General features: G+C 53.8%; 1 protein-coding gene across 1 annotated transcript in view; it reads left to right on the top strand.

Annotated features, from left to right (window-relative positions):
* PKNOX2 (PBX/knotted 1 homeobox 2) overlaps positions 1-18,451 on the top strand; it is a 242,198-nt gene that overhangs the window by 190,534 nt on the left and 33,213 nt on the right. Inside the window, exons 6-7 of the mRNA XM_045860322.1 lie at positions 6,520-6,691; positions 18,128-18,316. Coding sequence (XP_045716278.1) covers positions 6,520-6,691; positions 18,128-18,316 — 361 coding nt within the window. The remainder of the gene's footprint in view (positions 1-6,519; positions 6,692-18,127; positions 18,317-18,451) is intronic.

The following is an 18,451-nucleotide window of genomic DNA, read 5'->3' as shown; positions in this document are numbered from 1 at the left end:
GCAGTCAGAGCCCAGCCTGCAGATGACCCGGAAAGACAGGCAGGGAGGCAGGGAGGCAGGGGAAGGCGGTTGAGGCGGAAGGACCAGTGGGGCACCAGCAGCCTGGTTTGCTGGAGCTGCCGAAGGGGGATGGCTCAGATACAGGGGCCGGGCCACCTGCACCCGTCCACCCACCACACGCTGCCGAGTCTGGGGGGAGAAACATGGAGCAGAAAGCCGAGGCCACACCGTGGGTGCCTGGGTGTTCATTTGTGGACGCCGGATTTCACCGGTGTCCAAGAGAAATGTCACGGCAGTCCTCAGGGTGAATACTGGTCACAGGCCTTGTGGCCGTGAAGAGGTGCCCAGGGAAGCAGCAGCGGGTGGATCTGGAGAGTGGCTCTGGGGTGTTGTCCCTGATTCTGTGACCCCAGTGACCTCTAACCTGGGCCAATAGACATAGAGGATCAGAATCCCAGCCCTTTAGCATCGTTTCCAGGTGGCGGGGCTTTGGCCACTCAAGACCTCCACTGGGTGCCCGCAGAGGTGCGGTTGGGGAGCTGGAGAGCCACCAGCCTCATCGCTGCTGGCCCCACCTCCTGCCACCTCACCAGCCCACAGACTAAGGTTCTTCTCAGCAGTGTGACCCAGGCCAGGCTTCTGAGCCCACTGAAAATCCCCACTCAGAAACTGTGCTCTCTGGGGATGAGAGCCCCACCATCGCCTGTCCTCATCCCAACCCTCCACCCCACTGGGAGATGCCACTGGGGCTCAGGGAGGGCAGAAGTGCTGGCCCGGCCTCCCCTGGTGGCCTCCCCCGTCCACTGGGTGAGGCTGGGCTGTGAGGTGAGGTGTGGAACGGGCCTGGGGGCTCCAAGGTCAGTCACAGGGACAGAAGGTGGACAGCCAGGCAAGCTGCCGCACACTTGGCTGGACCCGTAATTGAGGTCTGCAGTCCTGGCCAAGGTCACAAGGGAAGAGATGGCTGAGAGACTCAGACGCGATGAGTGGCATGACTGTGAATCACAGGGTTTATCACCCAGAAAGAGAATCAACACTCACGGCTCCCCTGCATGTGGCCACTCCCCCTCCCCCTCGGGGCTGCGTGGCCTGCTTCTGGCTACCTGTCCGCTCCCATCCCTGTCTCTCGGGTTCTGTGTATCTGGACCTCTCTAAAGCTCTACATGTTTGCATTCCTCCTTTTTCCTCTCTCTGCTTCTCTGTGTCTGACCCTCTAAGCAGGAAGAAATGTTAAAAAAAATTTTTTTAACCTAGGTTGTCCAAGGAAGAAGGAAAGGAAGCAGAAAAGGGTCCTCTTGTCTTTTCTCGAGTCCTTTTAACTAAAGGAAATAAGCTTCTGCCTCATAGGGCAACCCGAAGTCAGGATGAGTACCTGTAAAAATTACCAGGAAGTCATGGTTTCCAAACCAGGAGGTCTTTGAAAATGTGAGGGAAACCTACTGAGCCAATTCACGTTAAGAGCCTCTGTTGAGAGGTGGGGTGGGCTGAAGCAGGCTGCGCTGAAGCCTACCTGCCCGCCCGGGACTCTCTCGGAAGTCTTCCCGGGAGTGTGTGTGCGTGTGCATGCGTGTGTGCATGCATGTGTAGGGGATCCCTCTGCGCTGCATTAAAACTGGGGCTTGAACAAGGGGTCTTGCTGCTACAGAGAGGGCGCCATGCACCTCCACAAAGGGCTTCAGCCAAAATCCTGCCCAGCTTGGGGCCCAGGTGTGTGTTGGGGGGACGGCTGCTCCTACCCATCCGGCCCCAAACTGGGCATCCCAGGCTGGCGAAGGCAGAAATGCCAGAAGTAATTAAACCAAGCCAAGGCTTGAACCCCTTTAGAAATCCACATAACCGGCTTAATCACCTCCCGAAACTCGTGCAGGGCTGGAATCCAGTGGAGGGAGGGGTCCCTTACTTCCGTGGATTGTTGTCAGGAACTGCGCACTTGAGCTGATTTGGGTTCAGGTGTCCTGGGGAGAGGCAGTGAGGGTGGGGCGGGTGGGGCGGCTCGGGGAAGAAAAAGGACACAGTAAAGTGTGATCTGAGATCATCTCTTCCTGCCCTCTCCTCCGGCCGCGCCACCCTCCCTGCCCCGGCTCCGCCTGCCCTCCCCGCAGCCGGGCACAGTGCTGAGTGGGCTAAATTAGTCCATTAGAGAAATTCATTTCTCTTTATTAGTCTGTGTCAAATCCTTTTTATTAGTGGCTGGAAACGACCTCTCTTCTGCAGTAAAATGTCATGCCAGTTCACTCCTTTTATTTGTTCTGCACTGACGAGGCTCCAAATCTCGCCGAACTGGTGCAGTGAGATTTATTTCCTCCAAATTTTGAACGGCTTAAAAGAGATTGGGGTGGAGGGGCGGTTGGGCCGAGGCGACATGGAGTGGGGGGCAGCGAGCACAGGGAGAAGGCGAGCTCATGCGGAGGTCCGGGGCCCTCGGGTCCCCGAAGTAGGGTCCGGCGGCCATCTCTCACGTCCTGTCCATCATCTTTGGGCCCTGGGTCCGAGTTCCCACATTCCTGCTTCTAGCCTCTGAGGAGAGGGATCTGGATAGCACCAGCAGGAACTCCTCACACCCATATAAGTCGGATAAACCAGAGCTCAGGGGGGCCCGTATCCCAGGCCTACCCGGAATTCCTTCTTCCTATCCGGTGCCTGGCATTCGTGTCCCAGGTGACTAAGACCCCAGCTCTCAGCGTCCCTGTCTTTGACCATGGCTACCAGCCTCACCTCCAGCCTTAGCAGTGGTGTTGGTGGGTGGCTTAGAAATACAGGGTGATCCATCAGCGTCTGTGGGCTGGGCAGCTGGGGATAGGCTGGAGATAGGGCTGGGACCAGGCTTAGAGCTGAGCCTGTTTCTCAGGAGGTGGTGCATGGTGTCTCAGCGGCCCCTACCCTGGAGGTAGCAGGTGCCCGAAAACAGTCTGGATTTATGGAAGGTTCCAGGTGGGCAGAGCACCAGTGCCACAGGCGGTCACTGCCCCTGGCTGCGGTCCACGTGAAAAATGTGTCTGAGCTCAGGTGCCACCTGAACTCCTGGGCTCAGGGACCCAGGGGCTGGGGTAGGTGGAACCAGGGGAAGGAGCCTGGAGAGGGTGGGGGGCGAGAAGGGAGGATTTGGGAGCTGATGGTTTGGCTCAGGGTGGGAGGGGCTGGAGACGGGGAGCTATGCCAGCATCCCTGAAGCCAGCTCTGTGCCCCACGGGCCCCTGGTTAATGTGGTGGGGCAGGGGTGGGGTGGAAAGCATGTTTCCTTCCTCTGAGAGATCGCAGAAGCCCCAGAAAATACCCTCAGATATGCGCCCCCCAACACACACACATTCTGGGGAGATCTGACACCCAGAAGTGAGAGGCTCATGATAAGGACCCGCACCGTGGTTCTGCACGAAGGGCACCCTTGTTCCCAGCATTTGTGACAACGCCTCCACCCCTGCGCCCCACCCCCGCCAAAGCCAGCTCTGTCTGAGACCCACGGTCTGACCCCTGCTCATCTCCTCACCGTCATCTCCCTCCACTCCCCTCCTGTCCACCTTGTTCCAGCCACTCTTGTCTAGATTTTGTTCCAGAAAGGGGCCAAGTTCGTTCCTATCTCAAGTGCTTCACTCTTTCTCCTGCTTGGAATGCCTCTGCCTCAGATTTTTGCATGACCACCTCCTCATCGTTCAAGGCTTAGCTTAAAGGTCGCCTCCTCAGAGGAGCCCACCCTCCAGCCCCCACCCCAACTCTGGTGCTAACTCGTGGGGGACGCAGGCACCAGCTGGTCCCTCTTTCCCCACCCCACACGCCACTCACGCTGTGTACACACAGCACTCAATCCCCACACAAAGCACATACAGAAAACACGTGGCACAGGCATGAGCACTGTACGCAACATAGGGCACACGTGCTCTGTGCTCACAGTACACGAAACCCGCACCCCAGCTCCCAACACCTGACCCACATGCACCCACATCATGCAGATCCAACACCGTGTGTGCACATGGCAGGGACACACCAGATCACACATTTACACAACACGCACACCGGCTCTTCCCGACAGGTGCACACACACGCACGTGCGTGCACACCGGCCCCTCTTCGTTCGGCAGCTGCCCACCCTCCCTCCGGCGTGAGGAGGGAAGGAGTGGTGACCGGCGGGGGTGCCCCCACCACCTGGCACTGTGCTGCGGATTATTAGTTCCTGGTAATTTAGTGCCCTTGTACAGAGTCGATTTGTGCCTTTCATTCCTAATTGATCTAGTGGCTGTTTAAATGGCAGCAGGCATCTGTTGAGAGTAGGAAGGTTCATCAGGCGCAATAATTCATAACACCGTCTGGAATTTGCCTTTCATGTCCCTCAGCTAAACCACAGCAGGCTCTGCTTAAATTACAGCCACCGAGGCTTCCTTTGGTATTCTGCTCAGGGCCAGGAGAATCTTGCATTAAACTGGGATCAGGTTAGATTAGACTATAATATGCTGTGGTATTAGTGGCTGCAAATGAAGACTTACACTGGAGTTTAACCCATTCACCTGGTTTCTCTTTGTCCTCAGCCGGATAGCTAAGTGAATCCAGTGTTTTCCCTACCAGCTTCGTGGGGGTGCTGGATAGACCGTCTAGAGGCTCAGGGCGCAGATGGGCCACCCTCTGCACTGACCCTTTTTTCCCGTCTATAACCCAGCCTGCAGCCTTGGGGCCCCCCGCTTTTGCATCAGCCCCCAAAACAAGGGTCGGGGAGAGAGTGTCCAGAGGCAGGCTCTGCAAGCCAAGCAGCTCATGCGAAGCAGGGATCTGCCTCCCTTCTCCCCCACTGCCCCCGAGCCTGAGTAGGAAGACCAGCACGCATGGATTTGAGTGTGGGTGGGGCTTAGCGCCTCTGTATTTTGCCTGGAATTATTAGGACCCCAAAAGGGGTCAGGCCCACAGGCTGCCCGCTGCACCGTCGAACACTGTGTAGGTGGGGTGTTTGGTTCCCCTCTCCGTGCGTTTAGTCACAGGGCGCTGCAGGGCGAGGCACAGTCTGTTTGCCTTTTCAGGTCTCACTGTGCTTTCCAGTGTGGTAGCCACGAGCCACGGGTGGCTACTGAAATGAAAATGAGTTAAAATTAAATAAAATTTAAATTCAGTGGCCTAGACATACAGTCATATTTTAAACATCCATTGGCCTTGACTAGCTGGTGGCTACCATGCTGGACAGCAGGCAGAGAACATTTGCATCATTACAGAAGGGCTACTGGACCGTGCTGGCCAGAACACCCCTTCTGCAGAGGCCCAGGGCCCAGGCCCGTGCTTCCTGCTTCCTACCGTCCCAGCATGCAGATGCATTATGGGGACCACCAGGAGAGGAATTGGGGCTCCAGTGTCAACAGCCCATGCAAATGCAGGCACACGTGCTGGGTATTAACCCACAGCAATTCGCATGCACTGCAGACAAATGAGAGTGGGATGCACTTACATACGCACATAGACACACAGACGAATGGGACCCACATATCTTTGCTAGACTCTGAACAGACAGTGATGAGTAACGTGGGCTTGCCTCCTGCCCCTATGTAGCTCACATTCTAGTGAGGAAGGCAGGCGACAAAGCAAAGAGCTGAGGGAGCCAGCCACACCTCATGGGGGAGGGGCAGTCTAGGGAGCTTCCCAGAGTGGGTGACATCTCAGCTAAGATGCACAGAGCCAGTGAGGGAAGCCCTTCCACCTACATCACACACCCCAGCACCACACCACGCACCACCCACGCTCGCTCACATGCTCTTCACCCCCTGGGTCATTGCCATCCACCAAAGAGCAAGTGCCCGCCATGAGCACATGGAGCAAGGCCCTGAGGATACAACGACCATTCAGACAGGGCAGTCCTGGAGGAAAACAGTGAGCAAATAACCACGCAAATCATCATTTCATCACAGACATGCTGAGCGTGCGGTGCTGGACAAGTGCAGGGAGCTGGTTTCACGCTCTGGGGTGTCCAACCTGAACTGAGTACACTCACAGACGCAGGACAGGTGGAGACACCTGTCCGTCTGGTGCGGGCCAGAATTCAGGCTCACACACGTGCCCTGGATACACTCACCGACACACAGGTGCCGCCCTTAGCTGACTCCAGGCAGCCAGGAATGGGTTTGTGTCCCACCACTAATGTTCACGTCCAGGACTTGTCTGGACACTTCCCACATTTCTTTCTTGGATTGACCTTGACCCAGAAGTTTACCTTGAACTAGAAATGGACACCTACTTCTCTGAAGGGTTGTACCCATCATCCTCATTAAATGTCCACATAGCTTATTGTACCAAAGAGAAAACTTAGCCCCCCAGCCCCGTGGGGAGGAAGGCAGGCCCTCTGAGGCCCCAGGCACTAGAGACAGGACCTTCCCCACCAGCACGTGAAATGCTGCCATCTAGGCTGACCATGGGGACTGGGGACATTCTCAAGGAGGGGGACATTGGGAGAAGAAACAATGGGAGTGTGGGAAAGGGACCCTCATAGCTTCTGAGCTCAGCCGGCAGCTGGAGTCTGTGTGCACATGTGTGAGCTCCTGCTGTCCCCCACAGGCACCCTCTTTTCCCGCTTCTGACGCTGCTGTTTGAGAAATGTGAACAGGCCACCCAGGGCTCTGAGTGCATCACGTCCGCCAGCTTCGACGTGGACATCGAGAACTTCGTCCACCAGCAGGAGCAGGAGCACAAACCCTTCTTCAGCGACGACCCGGAACTGGACAATCTGGTAAAGACCCTCCAGCCCCACCCCAGCTAGGGTCTCCTCCCCGCCGGGGTCCCCTCCAAATGCCCTAGAGAGGATCCTTTCATTCATCCACTCAACAAAAAAGTGCTGCATGCCCGCCGTGGGACAGGCACTGGACGCCCCCCAGCAGCTGAGAACCACCTCTAAGTCCCTCAAACCAAGAGCTGCAGGCACAGGCACTCTGCCGGAGCTCTCCCCTTCTCTGGTCTCTGCCTGCAGTGGCACCCGCCTCCCCTGCCCAGCCTCTTGCAGCGCAGACAGGAGGAAAGGAGGGTCACCACACCCCACCTGTCTGGGGCAGCAGTTCCGAGGGCCGGAGTCCCGGCGTGTTAGGAAGCCTGTCGGGCTGCCCAGAGAGGAGCTGATGGCTGGGCGCTGCTGTGCGGAGGATGAGGTGGCCAGCGTATGCAAGCGCAGCGGTAGCTCGAAAGACCTGGAGGCAGAGTCGTGTTGCAAAGGAGGCCAGCAGATAATCCTGCCCATTTAGGGGACAGAGAAGATCAGGCTTCAGAAACTAGCTTGTCACCCAGATCATCACTACAGCTTCTCATTATTTTTATTATTTTTATTCTTCACCTGGGATATGCCCAGTGATTTTAGAGAGAGGAAGGCAGAGAAAGAAACATTGATGTGAGAGAGAAACATCAATCAATTTCCTCTTGTACGCGCCCCAACTGGGGATGAAACCCATAACCTAGGTGCCTGCCATGACTGGGAATCAAACCCGAAACCGTTTGGTGCACATGATGATGCTCCTACCAGCAGAGCCACCCGGCCAGGGTCCCCACAGCTTTTTTAAAAAATAAACATTCTTGGGCCTGACCACCAGGAAATTGTGAATCTGAACATTTGGTCAGTCTACAGCTGTAAGTCTTCTGGGCGATTGCAGTTATCAAGGCTTGGTAGTCACCAGCTTAGATGGCATCTGAAATTCTCAGCAAGGCCCGTGAATTCTGCTGAGAGAGAGAGAGAGAGACGGAGAGAGAGAGAGAGAGAGAGGGTGCTCTGTTCATTCATTGTGAAAAACGGTCTTCCTGGAATCATTAGCCGTGATTCTTGATTTTTTCTGTGGGTGGATTACCCAGATGATGCACAGTGAATTTGAAAACTCTGCAAAACTCTCTTCCACAAATTGATTGATTCCAGTGCTGACCTCTCGCGTGCATAGGTCAGCTGGTACCTGCTCCCAGAAGGGAAACGAAAAAGCAGGTGTGGCTCCAGATAGGAAGAAAGAAACATGCCCGACCACACACAGGCATGGCACGGTGCACTGCCGAGCAGATTTCGGTTATTTGGGTATTAGTCTGTGTTGCAAGGTATCCACACACTGCTTCCCTCAAGGGTTGAATGTGCTGTTTATGAAGTCCAGAGAGCTACCAGGAGAGCCCGCCCTGGCCTGGGCGTGTGGGCAGTGAAAGAATGGGGCAGCGTTCGGAGAGGGAGCAGGCCTGGGCCAGAGGATATAGCCCCCGCCGCCCTCAGGAGCGTTGGTGCAGGTGCCCCAGAGCCTTGGAGCACCGTGCCCTCCCTGCCTCCCTCTGCCCCAGCTGGAGAGAGCAGCCACACTCCCCAGGAGCCCAGACCCTGTCTCTCAGGCCCCCAGACAGCCCTCCCCATGCTGGTCCCCAGCTGGTCAAACTGTAGCGCAGGCTGGTCTGGCCCTGCCTTGCCAGCCCACTGATCAGAATCCTAGCACAGCAGCAGTGAAACTGGCTTTCAGAACCTATGTCCACAGCAGTCACGGAGCCGGGGGTGAGGCAGCCATTTCTGCGGGACCTGGCATGGACCGGGGCTGGGGGAGGGGGTCAGAGCTCTGTCCCCTCACTCGATATGAAAAGAAACTGAGGCCTGTGCTGATAGGAAACAGCTAAAATGAGACTGAGTAGTGTGGGAGAACAGAAACCGTCCTCAGAGGCAGAGGTCCAGGGGACGTAAGCCTCACACACCTGGCCCAGTGCCGCCCACCAGGACAGCCTCCGGTTCTCGTACAGCCTGGAAAATGACAAAGAGTGTCCCACTCTGGGCACCCCCCTTGCCAGCACTACCTGGGTCTCTCCAGGTCTGTTCGCTGAAATAATTAGGTTTCTTGATTCGATCCCACAGACCACCGTTAAGTGCCTGCGCTGCGCCAAGCCTGACCTAGGGAAGGGCGCATTGCAGAAGTTGGCACGGAGGCCCCGCCCTGCAGAGCTCCTAGTTCCCGGGGCACTGGCTGGGGGCGGCCCAGTAGGCGGAGCCATCCATGGACTTCCCTCCCGCTCACTGGACCTGATCTACCTAGAGGAGTTTACCACAGTCAGGACTGGTTGATTGGTCAACTATTTCTTTTTTTTTTATGATTTAAAATTTTTTTCAGTTCCAGTTTACAGTCAATATTATGTTGTATTAGTTTCAACTGTACGGCATAGTGGTTAGGCAATCATGTCCTTTACAAAGTGACCCCCGATGGTGGGTCATTCATGTGAATGGGGCTGTAGAAGGAGTGTCCCGTAGAGATGACAGCCCCGGGGCTGGGCTCCCCGCTTACCCTGCTGTGACTTTGATGACTTCGCTCCTCGGAGTCTGAGTTTCCTCCCCTGCAGACCTCACACGCCCCCCCCGCCCAGGGACTATATGAAAAACGTTTGTTTGTGAGGTGGCTCGTGGGACGAAGTGGCCTTTAGGAATGCATGTCATCTAGAAGGTCGATCTCAAATGCGGCATCTTGAAGACAAGGCATTCTAGCTTCCCAGCCTCGCCTCCCGGCCCCCGAAACTTCACTTGGGGAGACAGGCAGTGCCCTTCGCCGCCCCTCTTGTAGTCCCCCGCGGGGAGGGGGTTGGGGGTGCCAACCGCAGGGGCCGTCATTAGAACAAGAATCATGTAGCCAGCACAGCCGAAATGCACATAATTAGAAATTAGAAAAAGGTCAGATCGCGTCATTATCAGCTCAATCAGCTGCCGAGCGCCACAGCCAGTTAATCTGGCATCTGTATTTTTTACAACCCCGCACACGTAGCCCAGCGGACTGTAACTCTCTATCCGGACAGATATACTGCGCAGCGGAGCAGGGACATAAAATGAGAGACCCCAAGCAAATGAGCTGAGATAATTGGGAGATTTATTTTATATGTGTGTGTGTGTCAGGGCGGCTTTCTTCTGCCCTTGAATATTGACTTTCACCGATGGAGTCGTCAGGAGGACACTGGGGTCCCCCAAACTTTGTCCCACCCTGGGACCTCCAGCTCTGAATCCACCTTCCCCCCAGCCCCACCAAGCCCTCCGGCATCCTGAGTCCTCCCCGCTCCAGCCTCCCCCTCCTCCTCCAAGCAGTTTGCATGTTGAGCCTTCCCCTGCTCCCAGGCGGGTCTCCCAGACAAGCTCCTGCGGGAACGGCTGGCCCAGCTCTCCTAGAGCTGCCCAGGGCCCAGAGGCTCCCAGGCCGCAGCTCCTGAGGGAGCTTCCCTTCCCGGTTGGCCAGCTGCTCCCACGCACATTAGGGGAAACGCAACTCCACAGAGGAGCAGGTCTGTTTGATGGATGCGGACACCGCAGCCCAGAGAAGGGAAGTGACTTCGGGCCAGAACCAGGCCTGCTGGCTCCTAACGTGGTGCCACCTCCACTGTGTCACCCACCTCCCTTCTCCCTGGGGGCAATAAAGTCCTCCTTTACCGAAGTACCCCTGCCCCCTTCCCCCTCAGCCCCACACCCTGACCCTCTCTGCCTCCCATTTCCAGCCACTGGTGGCAGGGCTGGACTGCCCCCTGGCTGGCTGCGCCGAGGTACACACCACCCCGGTTCCCGTGCCCAGCCCGTGCTCACTGGGCCCCTCTCTTACCTGGCCCGCTGATCCCTGCTTGGGTCCAACAGCCTCTGACTGGCAGTTGGTAAAGTTTGTAAAATTTGCAAGTTCCCCAAACCCCTTTGAAAGGTAAAAGCTTTTTGTTTTATAAAATCTGATTTACGGGCCCCCAGTGGAGGGCCAAGGTTTTATATATTATGCAAGATTTCAAACCGAGGCTGTAAAATCTACGGTTTCAGTTACATGCATGGAATTTTTTTATGTGTAAATTTTTTAACATTTATGGGGCACGTTTTAATGAGACTCTGGTGTGGCTCGGGGGAGAGATTATGGCTGCCTGACCGCGAAGCCAGCTCCAAAACGGGGGCCCCGCAGGCCCCGGGGCCCACGCTGCGGAGGCCGGGCCAGAGGCCCAAGGCCGGGAGGGGGGAGCCAGGCCAGAGGTCTGGGCCCCCAGAGCCCTGCCAGCCCCACGCAGAGTGACTCCAACCTCCAGGGCCACTCCCAGAGAGGAGCAGGAAACCCTGCAGACTCCCAGAGAGGGAGAGGAAGCAGGCAAGACCTGACCCAGCAACAACGAGTACTTACAGAGCACTCATCAGACGGCAGGTGCTCTTCTAAACACTTGACATATAATTTCTTATTTAAGTCTATTTTTAAACCCACAGGCACATATTATTATGATTCCTATTCCCATTTTAAGATGAGGCGATTGAGACACGAGGTGACATCTGTCCCTGGCCGAGGCACACAGCTGACAAGGCAGGGGAGTCACCTGAGGGGCCCCAGCACCGCCCCCTCACAGCCACGCTGCCCTCTTGCCGGTCTTTTCTCAGTTCTTTCCTAGCCACCTCCCAGCCACTCCTCAGTGTGACTCCGAGGGAGCCACTGCTATTACCCCATTTTGCAGAGGAGGACAGTGAATTGCAGAGGTCATGTGCGTTGCCCTGGGCCTCTCAGCGGGTGGAAGACCCCGGCCTCAGCCTCCCAAACCCATTGTTCTGGAGCCTCTGCTCTGCTCTTCGGTCATCGCCATGGCCCTGCCCACAGCTCACAGGGGAGGGGCTGGAGGCCCAAGAACCCAAAGCCAGCAAGTTACACACCCACCGGTGTTTGCACCAGGCGGTCTCACCCCCAAAACCCGCCTCCCACCTCCGCGCCACACCGCTCCTGCAATGGAGGACGTCTGAGAAGCGCCACGTCACTCATTCAGAAGTGTTTAATTTGTCATACTCGATGTCTTCCATAAAATGTCCATCCTGTCCCCCAGTGATCTGGCAGTTCCCAGCCCCTAGCCCCCCTCCTCCTTCCAAGTCCCCTTTCTTGCTCCTGTGACCTTGCACTTAGAACTGGTCCGGCAGAGCTGGCCTGGCCTGGAAAAATTCCCGATTCGATTTTAGCTTTGGCTGCCCCAACGACCGCCAGGAAATATCAGAGCATGTGTGTTTATAAATTCCTTCCTCTGTAAGTGAGGGAGAACAGCTCCAGCTCCCCCGCCTCCGGGCTAACAAGGGCCAGCGCCTCCCCAACAGCGTGTGCCATTTCTCGGGGTACCCAGTCTCTGAGCCTCAGTCCCCTTGTCCCCGGGAGAGATGCGGCCTGTGCTTATGAGACTCAAATGAGATAATGGAGCGAAAAGCGTTTTTTGACTGGTCAAGTGCTCTCTACGTAATTGTTTTGAAAGGCAAGATTTAGTACCAACCGGTGAGGAGGCCACTTTTTAGAAGGGGCTTGGCTGCGGAGGGCCCGCATTGGCATGGAGAATTGACGCTTATCAAAGAGCCACTCTGTGCCCAGAACATTTACATACGTTATCTTATTCCATTACCACAATAACCAACCCTACAGTGCAGGCATTATTATCACCCTAAATCTGACAGAGAGGTAAGACACGTGGCCGGAACACCCAGGCAGGAGGCAGTCGGTGTGGAACATCACACCGCCACGTGGCTTCACAGAGAGCGAGGCGCCCCTCCCACCCATGTTCTTCCTGGGGACCCGCGGGGCCACTGTGCCGTGGTCTGAGACGGGAATGCAAGGCTGCCGCTCGTTCTGCTCCTTCGAAGGGCACTTCGTAGAGAACTGGGGCTGTCTCCTTATTTCGGAAAAGCAGGGAGTGAGAAAAGCTGAAAGATGAAGCAAAACCTGGGGAGAGGAATTAAGGACACATTTGTCACAGTGGAGGAGGATATTAAATTATGTGGAATTGTTATCACTCTAGAAAATTTGGGATAACTTTTTATATGGCATTGATCATTTAGAAAAGTAGTTGAATAAATCAGAGTTTTATTCTGATTTACAGGCAAAAACCCCAAACTGCAAACTCATAGGACAGAGGATGATTTACAAAACATAAACATAGAAGAAAAACCAGGAATAATTTTTTCCCCACTAGCTGAAGACAGAATAGCACTACAAAGGCCAACGAGATATTAGAAATTATTAAAAGAAGTTTAAAAATGTACACACTTCTGGTTCCCTGAGGTTTCTAAAGAGTTTCACATTCTCATTTCCCTTAGCTCCTAGAAAACCTTGCGAGTTAGGGATGATCCTATCTCCGTTTGACAAACGAGGAAACTGGGCCTCAGAGAAGTCACGGCCTGGCCCGATGTCACCCGCTCTCTCAACCACAGGCCTGGACGCAGCTTCCGGCTGCCGGACAGTCCCCCCACGGGCCTCTGCTCGGCCAGGCCGCCGCCCCTCGGCAGTGGCTTTGCCGGGTCTTTCCTCCAACCCCGAATAGACCCTACATATTCATCCCTTCGGATACCACTGTGATTTATTCTACCTTCTTGAATCTTTAAACCAAGTCTACTATTCCATGAAAAAGTAATCCTTCAGCTGCGCTTCATCAGACCAAAGGGCGGGCCCCCTCTGAGCACCGCATGCCAGGTCTGGCCCAGGCGCCCTGTGTGCGTTTCATTTCAGCAGAGCAGGCTGGGTGCATCCTACCTTTATTTTGTTTCACTTATTTGCATTTTCTGATCCTTTTTTATAATAATAAGTACTTATGGGCTGTGTTTTTTAAACAAATGAATAAATATGTGCACTTTTCTGTATGTGCATATGTGTGTGTTACTTCATGAAAAGACTTAAAAATAAATGAGCGAATGAAGTGGTCATTACAAATGAAGACCAGGCCAGTGAAGGAAAGATCAGAGAGAGAAGGAAAGCAGAGAGGAAGAAGTAAGATAGAAAGGGAAACAGAAAAAAGAAAAAGAAAAAAAGTTTAAGGAATTAGGATTCTTGCCTGGAGAAGACAAAGCTAACAGGACAATTTATTCAAGCTAGACGCCTTGTCCGGTGTATGGCACGTAGCGAGACGGTGTTTACGGTGAGTGGGTGACATGAAAGTCAGGGGCGCTGTGCTGAGAGAGACACTAGGCGTTCTTGGTGCCTGTGGAAGGCTGGGTAAGCACTTTCTCTTAAGGCAGCAGAGAAGCTGGCAGATTCACGGAAGAACCCAGTAAGCAGACGGAGAGAACAGAGAGGTGGTCTGGCGTGGTAGGTTCTCACTGGGAGAGCCTCCAAGGAGAAGCTACAGCCACCTGTCCTAGGGAGTCCGGACCCTCGGTTCACCTAGAAGGCAGCCCTCCCAGCACCGTCAGTGAGCTGAGGGCGGGCAAGCACCCCGGTGATGTTCAGAGAATCAGGCGCTGAAGGCACCTGACAGTCCAACCCCCCGCATCCCCCACCTCCAGGAAGCAGCTACTTCCATGGGTGAGGTACTCTGACCCCTGGGGGCCAGGCCAGGAGTGCGAGAGGGGACATCCGAGTGGCTGAGTGAGAGAGTGTTCTGGAAATCACTATAATGTCCCCAAAATGATTTGGTTTTCCTGGAGTCCCATAATTCCTGCCATGAAGCCACTTTCTCCCTAAATCATGTACCATTTAAACTACCATTTTCTCTTTCTACATAAATTCTGAGAACCCCTATTGAGGGCAAAGCAACACAGGCAACCTGGCTTCATGTCCTGGTTCTGTCACTCACCAGCTGGGTGACTTTAAGTACATCACACAGTGTCTGTGGGCTCTGTTCCCTCCCACTGTAAAGTGTGGGCTATAATGCACCCACTTGTGGGGGTGGCTGTGGAGTGGGTAAGAAGAGGCACGCCGTAGGTCTAACACAGGGACTGAACCATAGTAAGAATAAGAAATGTTCGGTATTGTTATCAATCAATCAATCAATGAGTGTTTATTAAACACCTTACACTGTGCTAATTACTCTGAGAGCCATAAAACAAGATCTTCATGGCCAAAGTCAAGTAGATAATTCAGGCAAGAGCAAATACTTATGCAGCACCTAACTCCAATTTTTCAGTTCAGATCATCAATACAAAGGTCACTGTTCTCCTCTGTGCCTAGGACAGCACAGTCCCCACCAGTCGCGGCCCCGTGGAGGGAGCACGTCCCTAGGACCAGACCCTCTGACGGAGTGCTGCGTGGAGAACCACGGTTGTTGGTTTCAGTCTTGGAGTGACGCTTCGTCTAGTTCAGGACTCCAGAAGCCCTTCGTTAGTTGAGCACAGCGCCTGCCCATCAGACAACTTGACGCCAACCCAGGGACTCTCCTCAGTCGCCTCCCGCTTGAAATGGCAACGGAGCTCAGAGGAGAGGGGCTGGCAGCTGTGCCCCCCGCAGAAGGCAGGCGCTCTGGGACAGATTCCCTTCCTGGTTTCCCTGCGCATCAAAACACCAGCCCGAACTGGGGGGGTGCGGTGAGACAGGGGCTCTTGCTATTGCCTGTGGCAACATAGATGGCTCTCAAAAGGCAGCAAGCCCCACCTTTTTTCACTTTTTATTTTGCTGTCATTTATAGATTCACAAGCAATAGCAAGAACTCGCACAGAGAAGTCCTGACTCCCTTCTCACGACTGTAGAACAACTTCACAACCAGGAAGTAGACCAAACTTACTCAGATGCATCGGTTTTACAGGCGTGTGTGTGTGTGTGTGTTTAGTTCTGTGCAGTTTTATCACACATGCAATGCACATACACACTCTGGTAGTCAGGACACAGCACACTGCCTCCCTCCCCCGCCCCACCGCCTGCGACCAGTGCTCTGTTCTTCCTCTCTGTGATGTTGTCGTGTCAGGGCTGTTCCATAAGTGGCCTCGTACAGTGTGTGAGAGGTGTGATCTCTGGAGCTGGATTTCCCTTCTCAGCATAATTTCCTTGAAATCCACCCAATTTACCGAGTGTATCAATAGTTTATTCCTTTTTGTTACCCAGTACTAGTCCATGATCGGGCTGCACCACCATTGCTGTATTCACTCACCTACTGAAGTGTGTTTCGTTTTTTTCCAGATTCTGGCTATTAGAAATAAGGCTGCTGTGAACTCTGCATACGGGCTTTCTGTGTAACTGTACATTTTTCTTTCTCTGTGTCAAGTGCCTAAGAGTTCAATTTCTGGGTTGCACAGTAAACACGCATTTAGTTTTGCCAGACACTGTTACTCTGTTTTCCAGAAGGGCGGCACCACTGTACACACCCCCGACAACGTATGAGTGACCCTGTGCCCAGTCCCTCTCCAGCGTTTGGTGTCACTGCTACTTTTTGTTTAACAGTTCTTCTAAGTGCGAGCGATACCTCACTGTGGTTTTCATTTGCATCTCCCCGATGGCTAATGACACTGAACATCTTTTCATGGGCTTATTTGCCATCTGTATATCCTCTCCAGCAGAAAGTCTGATGTTGTCTCTTGCCCACGTTCTAATTGGGCGGCTTGTTATTTTACTGTTTAGTTTTGGAAGCTTTTTATACGTTCTAGGTATGTCCTTTGTCAGCTACGGGGTTTGCAAACATTCCCTCCCGGCCTGTCTGTCCTTTCATCTGCTCCACAGGGTCTTCTGAAGATCGGACGTGTTTAATTCTGATGAGGTCCAATTTACCCAGTTTTCCTTTTCTGGGTTGTGCTTTTGGAGTCGAGTTTAATCCTCTTTGCCTAGTTCTTGGTCTTGATGATTTTCTCTGATTCTTTTTTCTAAAAGTTTTACAGTTTAATGTCTGACATTTAGGTCTTTAATCTACGTGGGTTTACTTTCACAAAAGATGTGAGACGCAGATCAGGACTCACCGTTTTGCCTGTGGACGTCCGGCTGCACCAGCACCACTTGAACAACGCTTTCTTGAAAAGCAACTTGGCGATATTTACCGTGAGCCTAAAGAATGCCCATTGCAGCCCTGGCTGACGTAGCTCAGTGGATTGAGCACAGGCTGCGAACCAAAGTGTTGCAGGTTCGATTCACAGTCAGGGTACATGCCTGGGTTGCAGGCCATGACCCCCAGCAACCTCACATTGATGTTTCTCTCTCTCTCTCTCTATCTCCCTCCCTTCCCTCTCTAAAAATAAATAAATAAAATCTTAAAAAAAAGAATGCCCATTGCTTTTTCTCCTGTCACTTCTGGGAATCCATTCTAAGGAAATAATACAGAACCATAAGTAAAAGCTATACGTTTAGGAAATAGTCACTGTAACTTTTTTTTATAAAATTGAAAAATTGGAAGTAATCTAAACGTCCAATAATAAGGAATTGGTTAACTATGGCACACACATGGAATAATTTGCAATAATTACAAATATATTTGCTCAATAACTTTCACCCATTTGATAAATACTTATTCAGTATCTATTTGTGCTGGTGCGCGGTGGGCAAACCAGACGCTGTTGCTGCCCCTGGAAGCCCACAGTCTGGGTGGGAGGAGAGAGAGGGCAATTGTGCTGCTTACGAAACTACGTCTGGTGAACCCAGGGCAAAGGCAAGACACACACTTGCATGCACAGAAACTGTGTTAAAATACATGCGTGTGGAAAAGCCAAAAACATGATCATTCTTGCGGAATGGTTGGACCAAGGGCAGTTTTCTTCCACCCTCTGTTCTCCATCCTTCCCTTAGCGCCTCTCCTTCATGCTGATAACAGTGATGAAGAGGAAAACTTCAATTGAGAACTAGCTTCTTGACAGAAGAAGGTTAGGAATGTCCGTTGGAAGGGGAGACAGGCACACGTACAACCCAAAAGTCACAGGAAAGGCCGCATGTTTCGGTCTTCCAGCGCCTGGCTAAGTCATGCTGGATGACTCAGTCAGTCAGCGAGGACCAGTGCAGCATCTGCAAGGCGACCCGGGTCCCGTGACTCGCTCAGCACACGTGGTTAAGGACAGTCCCTGGCTCTGGAGGCACCTGCAAGAGTCTCTAATCTCAGTTCTCAGGCTTCCTCAGTGCTCTGCAGCGGGAGCAGCCCCTTGCATGATCCCCCCAGCAAACCTGCACAGTGTGGGGGAGGACATCATGTCCCCCTTGTCAGACAGAAAGGTGTGGAGAATGCGCTTAAGCAATTGCCCGAGGCCGCACAGATCCGAAAAGGCAGGCCTGGGGCTCGGGACCCAGTTTCCTACCTTTAAGGCCGATACTGTCCTCAGAGCAAACGCCACAACTGGCCCCAAACAGCAGTGATAGCAGTGGGCTCAAGGCAGGCAAGCCTCGGCCGTGGATGGTGAGAATTTGGGTCTTGTGGGTGAGGAGGCACAGACCCGGGCCAGGGTGTGGGCTCCTCCCCACCGGTATGCGTGGGGGGTCAAGGCAGCGAGGGGCATGTGGCAGGGACACCCAGGCTCACCTGTCCTCCCTCTCTGCAGATGGTGAAGGCAATCCAGGTCCTGAGAATCCACCTGCTGGAGCTGGAGAAAGTCAACGAACTCTGCAAGGACTTTTGTAACCGTTACATCACCTGCCTCAAAACCAAGATGCACAGCGATAACCTGCTCAGGAATGATCTCGGGGGGCCCTACTCCCCCAACCAGCCCTCCATAAATCTTCACTCACAGGTAACACACAGGGCTGGGTCCTAGCACCTAAGCCAGACGCAGGGCTGTCTGGAGGCCCCTGACAGCAGACCCTTTCACTGGGAGGGTCTCCTCTGACAGACTCCCAGTTCTACCCATCAGGCACCCTAGTCGCTT

Source organism: Phyllostomus hastatus, unplaced genomic scaffold, assembly GCF_019186645.2.
Source record: "Phyllostomus hastatus isolate PE091 unplaced genomic scaffold, TTU_PhHast_1.1 phas_scaffold_193, whole genome shotgun sequence".
Lineage (NCBI taxonomy): Eukaryota > Metazoa > Chordata > Mammalia > Chiroptera > Phyllostomidae > Phyllostomus > Phyllostomus hastatus.
The sequence above is the reverse complement of the archived record's forward strand: the minus strand, read 5'-3'. Positions and strand labels throughout refer to the sequence as shown.